At 38.5% G+C, this 12,404-nt stretch overlaps 2 gene segments (V, D, J or C); both read left to right on the plus strand.

Moving 5' to 3' along the window:
* Nucleotides 1-367: 367 nt before the first annotated feature.
* On the plus strand, nt 368-1,716 carry LOC117455500 (Ig kappa-b4 chain C region-like). The segment is given in 2 exon segments: nt 368-449; nt 1,240-1,716. A coding segment is annotated over 1 exon segment (258 nt).
* An 8,505-nt stretch (nt 1,717-10,221) lies between these two features.
* LOC117455221 (Ig kappa-b4 chain C region-like) lies at nt 10,222-12,005 on the plus strand. The segment is given in 2 exon segments: nt 10,222-10,322; nt 11,478-12,005. A coding segment is annotated over 1 exon segment (273 nt).
* The last annotated feature ends 399 nt before the right edge of the window (nt 12,006-12,404 follow it).

Below are 12,404 nucleotides of genomic sequence, written 5' to 3' on the forward strand. Positions count from 1 at the left end.
ACAGTGAGAGGTTTTTGTACGGCGGCTCAATGACTTTGTATCACTGTGGTACACGTTCGGTGGAGGAACCAGACTGGATGTTGGAAGTAAGTCAAATGTTCATTTATAAGAGAAATTTCTCTTTTGTTGTACTTTTTATTTAGCAAAGATAAATAGTTGCCTCTCCATGTCATTGTATACATTCTTCTCAAATATTTTGCACTGAGAGGCTAACTTTACTCCAGCAAAACACTTTTAAATGTTTTCATGAGAGTTAAACATTGAACAGAAAATACATCCTTATTTCCTCCTTTAATGGTGAAGTAGCATCTTGAGGGCTGGTAGGTTTAGTTCAGTGAGTCAAAGTCAGAGAGCCGTGTCTCTACAGCGAGAGCTTTTTGTACGGCGGCTCAATGACTTTGTATCACTGTGGTTGACTTTTGGAGGAGGAACCAGACTGGATGTTGGAAGTAAGTTTCTGCACAAAAACTAAATATGATGTTAAGAGACGTTTTAATTCTGTGTTGGAATATTTGAGAGATAGATTTTTTTTAATTGTAACTTTTAAGTATATTAGTATTCACTTTTGTATTTCTCTTCATCTTTGAGCTTAAGTCGGAGAAGCTTTTCTTGAAATGTCTTTACACATTCCAAACATAATGTCATTTAAACAGCTTGGAATGTGAAAATATGAAACTGCTCATTTTTCCTTAACTTATTCTTATTTTTCCATCTCGGTTCTCCCTTCTGTTCTCAAATAAATTACGAATACAGTTTTTTATAAACAGTTGAACAGAGTAAAGATAACGATGGATATTAAAAAACGTGTTGAATTATTTCAGACATTATTCTAAAGTTTGTAAAACTGTGATTGAGATTCACATTGAGCACAATTGATTGCTCCATTTCCTGTATTTGTTCATTTATCTACTAAATAATTGAATAATGGTTTGTAGAGTTCAGGTTTTGGATGATTTGAACAACAACTACTTAAAATGTGTCCTAATGTTGTACTTTATTCCCAGTGTAGTCTGACATATTTCAGGTGATTCTGTGTGAAGTGTCTCTGTGCTGATTTGCATGAGAGGCTTCTTGAAGGGAAGTGAAACAATGTGTGAGTGAGAGACTGATGGAGCAGAACCAACATCTGACAGAAAGTCCTTAAAGGAGAAACGCTCTCACAGTAAAGGTGTCCCAGTGTCTGCTGGTTGATTGACAGCTGTGTGCTCCCTGTCCTCAAATCTGATTGGTGTATCCTAGGTGATGTCCGTCCCACCCTGACGGTGCTGCCCCCCTCCACAGAAGAGCTGCAGCAGGGGAAGGCCACGCTCATGTGCCTGGCCAACAAGGGCTTCCCCTCAGACTGGAGTCTGGCCTGGAAGGTGGACGGCAGCAGCAGCAGCAGCAGCTGGGAGGAGAGCAGGAGCCCCGGGGTGCTGGAGAAGGACGCCCACTACAGCTGGAGCAGCACCCTGAGGCTCCCTGCAGACCAGTGGAGGAAGGCGCGCTCTGTGACCTGTGAGGCCACCCAGGGCTCCCAGACTCCGCTCTCAGAGACACTGAGGAGAGACCAGTGTTCCCAGTCCTGAGCTGACTCACTGGGACTCTGCTTCCTCTCTCTCACTGCTCTCAGTCTGCTCTCTGGCTCTCAGGACATGTTTCAACATCTACCTGTTTTTGCTTTGTCGATGGTTTCAACATTTTAAAATAATAAAGATAAATGTGTGTATTTTAAAAGTGGTATGTCTTCTGATTCCCTTTCTCTAAAATATTATATAAAAGGAACCTCATTCACTTTAATTCACAAAAGATTCATCCTAGTTTTATATTTGTTAATCAAGATTGGTACCAATAACCATAGCATGAACATTTTAATGGTAAACCACAAAGCTCTCTCTCATCACTAATGTTAGAGTAAATCCATGTGTGATGTTCATGTGTTGTTAAACTTTACCTTGAATATATTCTCAAAATCTAAATCAAAAATATTTCCAGGGTTATAAATAAAAAGCAGTAAATGATCTGCATAAAGTTAAATAACATGAATCTAAATTGATATTTTACCTATCTAGATGAAACATTACATACAGTACTACAGTCTCTGTCTTTTAGCAGAATTAAAACGTTGATTTTTTCGGTACTCGAATTGAAACTAATATTATACTAAAACAAAGCTCCTATCGTCTTTTCCTAACCACTACTCCATGACGTCTGAGGGAAACGTCAGCGAGTTAATGAATAGTGGTTTTTATGGTGCTGTTTTATGATTTATGAACCTGGACAACAGTGAAAAATATATTATTCATTAGGTTGTAATTTAAGTATAAACGTAAATTGAAACTTGTTGTTGCTCACATGTATTAATCCAGATGAATCCTAATACGGATGATTCAACCCAGTCTCACGGCATTTCGTGTTCACCAACACGATTTTTAATCTATTGATTCGTGTTCACCAACACGATTTGCCCCTTTTTTTTAGTGTTGCACAGCACGATTTTAAAAGCAATGTATTTCTACTGCCTGCAGCACGTCTTTTTCTCCGGTCGGGTCGTGGGAGACCGGAAGCTGTGTGGTTCATAAACACATGTTCTTACTCAATATCAAGCCACAATTATTGCTTTTATTTTAAATCGTATAATTTCGGACTTTTGTTGCCGTCTGTGAGGAAAATAAATGGGGCTCAGACAATAAATGGGGCTCAGAGCCTCAGAATACGGATATCTGTATTTTTAAATATTTTTTTCCTTCTAATTCGTTATTCTTTTCAAAATAACACACTGTTATTTACTCACCAATAACACACAATTATCCTTGCTTTTATTTATTGGTTTAATTCCATAATCTCGGGCTTTTTTGGCGTCCGTCAGTAACTGAATTTCAAAATAAAAATAACCGGAAACAGACGTAGGCCTATAAGGGACATTTCGAGCATCATTGCGATTGTCAACATTTCTGAGTTTAGGATGGCCGAAGACACTACACTACCCATAATCCCCAGCTATCGTTTAGGACTACAGTCCCCGTAAGGTTAAGCAGAGCGTCAAACAGCTGTGGAATGGAATGGAACGAAACCACGCCAGACTATCCAAAACTGGAATCGAACACCCCCCCAGAACTACACATGCTGGCTATTGTGTTTCGCAAAATGTTCTATGGGACGTCTCTACTGAACGTATTCGTTTTTCCCACAATTAGAAGTTGCCAGTATTAAACACATTGGTGTTATCAAATGTAAAACATATAATTAATAAATGGGTGAAAATCGCTTGTGTCCATAATGCGCAGCATTAATATATACCCACATGACAGCTCATTGTTACTTTGTAATTCTACTCCACTACAATTCAGAGGTTAACCTGGTATTTTTACTCCACTGCATTTATTTGAGTTACTTTGCAGATTCTGATTAATTATGTGAAATATAAACAACCCTTAAATCAGACTTTAGTTACACCTGAGTAAAATTCAGGGAAGGTGATTGTCAAGTGCCAACAACCAGGAGAGATATTTGATTGTTGGTGCTTGAGAAGACTAAACATGTATCTGCAATTGACATGAATGGAAACGAGTAATAAAGTATATTCATTACTCGTTATTCTCTACTAATAGTTAATTAAAGACTGTATATTATGGCTATTTTGCACATCCCTTTCAATATTTCAAGATTTTCAAAGGTTTATTGACATATCATACACACAACTACGGTGTAGTTATGCAATGAATGAAACACTTGGGTCACAGGTTCCTCAACAGTGCATTACAAGACATCTATCAATATGTGTGTACCTCCACCATTAAACATATTCATATTCTGCACATTTCTTATGCTATCTACATACATAAGAGTATAATTCACATAATATCAGTTAAAATAAGTGCTTCAACATAGTTGACATTGCAGGAAAGCAATATATTAGACGTTAAGTACTTTGTCAGGCTTAATATTTATCTGTAGATAGATACCCCCAACGTTTTTTTCTTATTTAAAAGAAGACCTTAATCTGTTATTTAATGTTTAAATAAAGGTTAATTCGTTTTTCTGTTTTGCACCTCCTCCTATTAATATCTGTGTACATCCTGCACTAAACTGTTTTATTGTAGAGATCACTTATAGTATCTTCTTGATTTTTTATATTCTATATTTCTATCACAGACCTTCTACTTTCCCCCTATGAAAGTATGTACTCTTCATATTTGTATTCAAATAATATTTGATGAAAAAAATATTAACAAGTACATTATTGTTTTTATGTGTTATATTATAACTAGGGCTGTCAAACGATTAACATTTTTAATCAGATTAATCACAGTTTAAAATTAATTAATCATGATTAATCACCATTCGAACTATGTCCAAAATATGCCATTTATTTATGTATATTGTTGTGGGAATGGAAAGATAAATGAAAGCAGGCGGATATATCCATTTAACATACAGTATGTATGTTTATTATAACATTTTTCTGCATGTCAAAATGAAAGACAACCCACACACCTATCAATCATCAAACCGTGGGGTCTTAATTCATTACGTGTTGATTTCTATCAACGGGGGAGTACTTCAGGAAAGTCGACAGAGGGGGGGGGGGGGGGGGGCGCGCTAGTGGAGTACTTCGTGACCACAGAGTGTGAACGTTGTGCTCAGCTGTTTTAGCGCAGTTCTCCAGTGATGGGGGGGAGTCTCCCTCCGCAGCCGGTTGGCGTAGTTTTGGCACAGTTCCGTTGTACAGACCGACGTTAACAGCAGCCCTGTCTGTGCACACGGAGACCGACTCTGTCGTCCGGTGATCTAACCGCCTTCTGGAAAAGCTTCACAAGTACGTCGGTACGCAAATGCGCTTTGTGACACAAGTGACGGTACGCATTTCAGATTACGCACATAACCTGCGTACCAGTTATGTGTACCCCTGTACCAGAGCCATATTATTACTATTATATGGCTCTGCCCTGTACTACAGCAAGAGTATTCTCCGTCGGGACTTCCTGCAACAACACCACGCCGTTATCAAAGATGTTCTATTGAGAAGACGATCACTATGTGACAAAAGTTTTCAAAACCGTGGCTACTGAAATCAATCTTACTAACTGCTGTCTGTGCAATTTACTCCGCGCGAGTTGGCAGACTTTATTTTGCTTTCTTTAACATCATTTTTCATGGTGGGGCTAAGCCATTTCTTGGTATGGGTGTAGCCTACCCCAGCCATACCCTGGCGCTGCCACTGGTGGCACGTATGGGGCGGGCCATTCTGCACATGCGTTAAATGCGTTAAATATTTTAACGCAATTAATTCAAAAAATTAATTACCGCCGTTAACGCGATAATTTTGACAGCACTAATTATAACACATAAAAACAATAATTCAATAACGTGCTTTAACCACTAGGCGGTGCACACAAGGTACACACAGCCATAATAACTTTGTATTATTAGTGTAGGACACGTTTTATTCATGCTTTCACATAATTTTACAGCATATTGCTATACTATTTCAGACTCAGTATTTACATTCTTACATTCAAAGAAAATCAGTAATATCTTTAAAAACTACAGTCCTTTTATATCAGCTGTGCACCGTTATGGTGTAAATTTAACCTATCTGTGAATTAGATCAAATGTAAAAGTCAGCCGAATTAGTGTTGATACTGCAAGGAGACGTATTGTGTGAAGAGAAATTGAAGATGTTGTTTAATTGTTGATATATTTATGATCCACGTCAAGTATTCAGTTTCGGCGCCATTTCTTCCAGTTTTTCCAAAGGTCTTCTCATCAGGGCTCTATAAATAAAGAACTACGGCAGATCTGTAATATACAATGCAGCCGAACCGTGTATTACAATGCCGTTATGTGATGACTTTCAAAGAGAAAAGCAAGAACACTCGGAATTAAGTATTATTTTATTCTTTTAAAATGTTTTCCGGATTTTATATCATATAAACACCAAATCCCAGCATGCATTGCGGCTAAAACATCCAATAAGCGGGCTTAAAGCCATAGCTGAGGATCTTGGGTAATCGTTCGAAATGCCTACGTCTGTTTCCGTTTTTTTTTATTTTGAAATTCAGTTCCTGACGGACGCCAAAAAAGCCAGAGATTATGGAATTAAACCAATAAATAAAAGCAAGGATAATTGAGTGTTATTGGTGAGTAAATAACAGTGTGTTATTTTGAAAAGCATAACAAATTAGAAGGAAAAAAAGATTGAAAAAATACAGATTTCAGTATCCTGAGGCTCTGAGCCCCATTTATTTTCCTCACAGACGGCAACAAAAGTCTGAAATTATACGATTTCAAATAAAAGCAATAACTGTGGCTTGATATTGAGTAAGAACATGTTTTTATGAACCACACAGCTTCCGGTCTTCCTCGACCCGACCGGAGAAAAAGACGTGCTGCAGCCTGCAGGCACGAAACACGTTACCAGTAGAAATACATTGCTTTTAAAATCGTGCTGTGCAACACGAAAAAAAGGGGCAAATCGTGTTGGTGAACACGAATCAATAGATTACAAATCGTGTTGGTGAACACGAAATGCCGTGAGACTGGGTTGGATGATTGTATGAATATATTTTTAAGTAAATACAATTGTATTTATTATAAACTTGTTAGGCCACAATCTACCACTGTGTATATCACCAATCAAACGTGTTTGATAACGTTTAAGAACCCTCAACTCCGTAAAGACTGAGAAATGTTGACTTTATTTGATAATTTTACAGTTATAAAGTGACATTCATATTTTGTCTTTTGATTATTATAGTGTTGAACGTTCAAAAGCAATCCCTTGGGCAAGTTACAATATAACTTGTAAAATGTTTAATAAGCACCGTAACTTTCATGATATTTAGTTCTCGGTCACTGTCGGTTGTTTCCGTGAACGGCCGAATGTTGTGTCCAGGTTAATGTCGCGGCCGCAAGGTATTGTGGGACAACCTTTTCTGCTTTCCTTTCCTAAAGGAGTGTTTCCTAATCAAAGGAATGTTTCCTAAAGCTAAAGCCTTATGTTGTTAAATTAATGTACACTGAACTGTAAAACAACTTACCACTATTTACCTCTGTCAAGGATCTGATTAGAAGGATTGACTATACAGTGACGCGTCCTAAAACCCGGAAGTAAACTCCTTCCGGTTCCTTCGACAAAAAGCAATGCAATTTCTCCATAGGATTTTGGAAAATAGCTCGAAATAAGTTCTGTGGTTGACACAGATTTAAGAGACAGATCAGACAGCCGGATAATATCCACATGTCTACATACATTTATAATTTTCTAATCATAAATCTATCGATTAGATTTCAAGCAAACATGAAAAATTACAAATGAAGCATTCACTAAATATTTCTAAATGAATCTATATTAATGTATTGATTATCGGTCCAAATGTTAATTAGAATATACATTTGAATGGGACGGCATTAAAGAGTGGTAATTAAAGCTTTTAGCAAACTTATAATTACTCACAAACAACAAACAACAACAAATTACCTTAATAATAGCAATTGTTTGCAGGCTGAAAGTGTTATTTTGTTATTAGTTTAAAATTGTATATTAATCAAACATATATATATTTTTTTATTTCTATGCAGCTGTTCATTCAGATCACTTCCTCTTTATTTGAGGAGGTTTTTGTACGACGTTGTATCACTGTGTGAACGGGAAGCTGCTACCCTGCTGACAATAATAATCTCCTGCATCTACAGTCTGAACTCCAGTGACGGTGAGAGTGAAGACAGTCCCAGATCCACTTCCACTGAAACGATTTGAAACTCCAGACTGAAGATTTGTAGCAGAATAAACCAAGAGTTTAGGAGCTTCTCCAGGTTTCTGAAGGTACCAGTTAAGGTAAGTACTAACACTTGTACTGGCTGTGCATTTGATAGAAAGAGTCTGTCCTGGAACAACAGACAGAGATCCAGGAGACTGAGTCAGGAGGACTTCTCCTGATGAATCTGGAAAACATGAAAACAGCAGAAGGGTTATTGAGACAAACAGCGTGGAGAAAGATGATCAACACCCAAACAGAAGAGCATCCTCTCTTTAACATGGAGACCAGATGGAAGAAGGTGCATGCTGCTTGTCTCAGTGCTTCTCCATCACAGCAGATCATCATGTTGGGGAACCTGGTTGCATCCTGAAGCAAAGTTTTCAGAAGAGAGTCTCACCCTGAACAAGGAGCCCCAGGGTGGCCAGCAGTAGAGTCAGTGACATCATCATTGTGCTGCCGGCGTGTCAGTGGCTCTGAAAGGTCTGGACAGCCGCTGATCACCTCTGGCCTCTTAACGTCTGGGAGCAGAGAGGCAGGACCCATATGCAAACACACAGAGTCAGTGAAGTGTAGCTGTCCTCAAACAGCATGGTGTTCCCCCTCAGTGCTGACAGCATTCACTGTTTCCTGTTTCACTCCATAATGGGCTCTCAAAGATGACTATGTCGAATACAAGTTCATTTGGTTCACACAAAGCAGCAAGTTGAGCCTGTTGGTGAGAATATTTTAAAGTGTAGAAATATATGTTGTTTAGCACACGTGAAAGAAACAAAGGTTATTGATACAGATTGTTAAAAGGTTTCACACCAGAATACAAATCCAGCGTTGCAAGTTTTCTTATACAGTAGCTACTTTAATTTACATGATTCATTTTGACAAAAATGTAAAGTCTGATGTCGGCAATTCGTCCTTTTTGTAAATCTAAAAGGAGAGTGGCATCAGACAGAATACTTTCTTTAACGGCTGATCACATTATGGTCATTAAGATGAAACAAGGCAGTTTTATATGATGTGAAGATGAATATCATTGGTGGGGAATATAATTGTATGATGAATATACTCAGAGAAGATACCTGAGATGCTGATGCTTTTCTTTCATCTCCATAAAGTTGTATTATTAAAATTCTCAGAAGCTCCTTTTTCCTCATCTGTTCAAATGTACTGTCTGAAATAGGGCGAACACTTTAGATCAGACTGTTGAGCAGCATGAAGTGTTGGATTCACATCTGTTGTTTACCGTTTACATTATTTGTTAAGTTGAATCCCAATGTGCTTCAAGCTAAGCTGGAGAGGATCATTTACAGATTGATTCGTCCATTTAAACTGTGTCTCTCCATTTCTTCTTTACTTTCACAGCCATCACTCACTGAAATGTCCAAAGGACTGTTACAGGAACTTTGACCGGCTCTTTGAAAAGCTCTCATGTAACAGCTTGGTTTGTATTCATGGCTCCACATTAAATAAAGAATCCAGTTTAAGATACTTGGGATCCCTTTTAGAGCTCTGCATGGTCAGACAGCCTCCTTTATCTCTGACCTCCTACAGGGCTGTATCACTAGGAGGTCAGGAACGTCTCATGATCAGGGCTTGCTGGATTTACCTCACTACAGACTTTAAAGTGAAGGAACCTTTGATTTGAAGTCTGGTACTTTTGATCTTTGGGAGTCACTCCAGTTAGACAGAAGTGAACACTGTTCAAAAAGAAGCTCCCAGAGCACTGGAGCATGGTGCTGCTGATGCAAAGTGTCTCTCTATGGAAAAGCTCTGACTGACTCCAACAGGGACCTGGATTACTGATCACGAGGAAGAAGAGAAAGAAGATGGATCCTCCCCTGGAGAACAATTCTGTTTCCTCTCTGTTTTCCGTACACACACACACACACACACACACACACACACACACACACACACACACACACACACACACACACACACACACACACACACACACACACACACACACGCACGCACACACACACACACACACACACACACACACACACACACACACACACACACACACACACACACACACACACACACACACACATTACAAGTACATAGTGACATACAGGAACATGTGCCAGGGAGCACATGGGGGTTTGGTGCCCTGCTCAAGGGCACTGCCGCCCGGAATGGGTCAGGGCTAACTTGTTCTTTCCAAAGAGTATTTTTCTATTTCATATAATTCACTCCCACTCAAATCAAAGCTCTCTTCCTCCACAACAATCTAAAATAAAGCTTTATAAAATGACAATGATTTACATTTTGCCCGATTGATTAGAGAGTTTTTCTTAAAGAAATTGCGTAATTATATGTACTTAATTAAATATTTGTATTTTGCTTTTTAAATGTATAACAGCTCACAAAAAAAGATTCAATACTTTTTTTGTGAATTTGTTTTAAAAAATGTAAGCAGTTATTATATAAACTGGGTAAACTGTGGATGTGTTTGGTGAGTTTGTTTGTGTCAAAGTCAGAGAGCCGTGTCTCTACAGTGAGAGGTTTTTGTACGGCGGCTCAATGACTTTGTATCACTGTGGTACACGTTCGGTGGAGGAACCAGACTGGAGTTTGGAAGTAAGTCAAATGTTAATTTATAAGAGAAATGTCTCTTTTGTTGTACTTTTTATTTAGCAAACTAAGAGAAATAGTTGGCTCTCCGTGTCTTTTTATAAATTCTTCTCAAATATTTTGCACTGAGAGGCTAACTTTACTCCAGCAAAAGACGTTTAAATGTTTTCATGAGAGTTAAACAAAAAATACATCCTTATTTCCTCCTTTAGTGGTGAAGTAGCATCTTGAGGGCTGGTAGGTTTAGTTCAGTGTGTCAAAGTCAGAGAGCCGTGTCTCTACAGCGAGAGGTTTTTGTACGGCGGCTCAATGACTTTGTATCACTGTGGTTGACTTTTGGAGGAGGAACCAGACTGGATGTTGGAAGTAAGTTTCTGCACAAAAACTAAATATGATGTTAAGAGACGTTTCAATTCTGTGATAGAGTGTTTCAGAGATAGATTTATATTATTTTAATTGTAACTTTTAAGTATATTAGTATTCACTTTAGTATTTCTCTTCATCTTTGAGCTTAAGTCGGAGAAGCTTTTCTTGAAATGTCTTTACACATTCCAAACATAATGTCATTTAAACAGCTTGGAATGTGAAAATATGAAACTGCTGATTTTTCCTTAACTTATTCTTATTTTTCCATCTCGGTTCTCCCTTCTGTTCTCAAATAAATTACGAATACAGTTTTTTATAAACAGTTGAACAGAGTAAAGATAACGATGGATATAAAAAAATGTGTTGAATTATTTCAGACATTATTCTAAAGTCTGTAAAACTGTGATTGAGATTCACATTGAGCACAATTGATTGCTCCATTTCCTGTATTTGTTCATTTATCCACTAAATAATTGAATAATGGTTTGTAGAGTTCAGGTTTTGGATGATTTGAACAACAACTACTTACAATGTGTCCTAATGTTGTCCTTTATTTCCAGTGTAGTCTGACATATTTCAGGTGATTCTGTGTGAAGTGTCTCTGTGCTGATTTGCATGAGAGGCTTCTTAAAGGGAAGTGAAACAATGTGTGAGTGAGAGACTGATGGAGCAGAACCAACATCTGACAGAAAGTCCTTAAAGGAGAAACGCTCTCACAGTAAAGGTGTCCCAGTGTCTGCTGGTTGATTGACAGCTGTGTGCTCCCTGTCCTCTAATCTGATTGGTGTCTCCTAGGTGATGTCCGTCCCACCCTGACGGTGCTGCCCCCCTCCGCAGAAGAGCTGCAGCAGGGGAAGGCCACGCTCATGTGCCTGGCCAACAAGGGCTTCCCCTCAGACTGGAGTCTGGCCTGGAAGGTGGACGGCAGCAGCAGCAGCAGCAGCAGCAGCAGCAGCAGCTGGGAGGAGAGCAGGAGCCCCGGGGTGCTGGAGAAGGACGCCCACTACAGCTGGAGCAGCACCCTGAGGCTCCCTGCAGACCAGTGGAGGAAGGCGCGCTCTGTGACCTGTGAGGCCACCCAGGGCTCCCAGACTCCGCTCTCAGAGACACTGAGGAGAGACCAGTGTTCCCAGTCCTGATCTGACTCACTGGGACTCTGCTTCCTCTCTCACACTGCTCTCAGTCTGCTCTCTGGCCCTGGCTCTCTCTCTTCATCATTCATGATCAATTTTAATCAAATTCAATGATTGCAATACTTCAATTGTCATTATTGTAATTATGTGTATGCCATTAAAAAAATAAAGCAAATTAAATGTAAAATAATCAATGGACTTTTTTTATAGAAACCTTTGCTTTATCCCACATGTTAGAAATACAAGCTTTTAACAAATGTAGGATCTTACTCGTGGTTTTATTAATCCACTTTTGAATCACATCATCTGTTGCCATTTATCCACCGTTTGAGGCTATTTTCACCGAGCTAAGCTAAACAACTACATCAATATATTGGTTATAAAATGTTATTCTCTTTTGCAAAACAACATGCTATCTGGCGCCCTCTTCTGGTTAGTAAAACAGTCATAGTATAGTATGTTGAAAATATTGTAAAGTCATTAAAGTACGTTCTAAATGTAATTGATATGATTTATATAAGTATAAGGACAATTCCATGACAAATGTCATATGTCATAACAAGTACAAATATTGTATTCCATTAAAAAA

The sequence above is a fragment of the Pseudochaenichthys georgianus genome, chromosome 11 (assembly GCF_902827115.2).
Source record: "Pseudochaenichthys georgianus chromosome 11, fPseGeo1.2, whole genome shotgun sequence".
Taxonomy (NCBI): Eukaryota; Metazoa; Chordata; class Actinopteri; order Perciformes; family Channichthyidae; genus Pseudochaenichthys; species Pseudochaenichthys georgianus.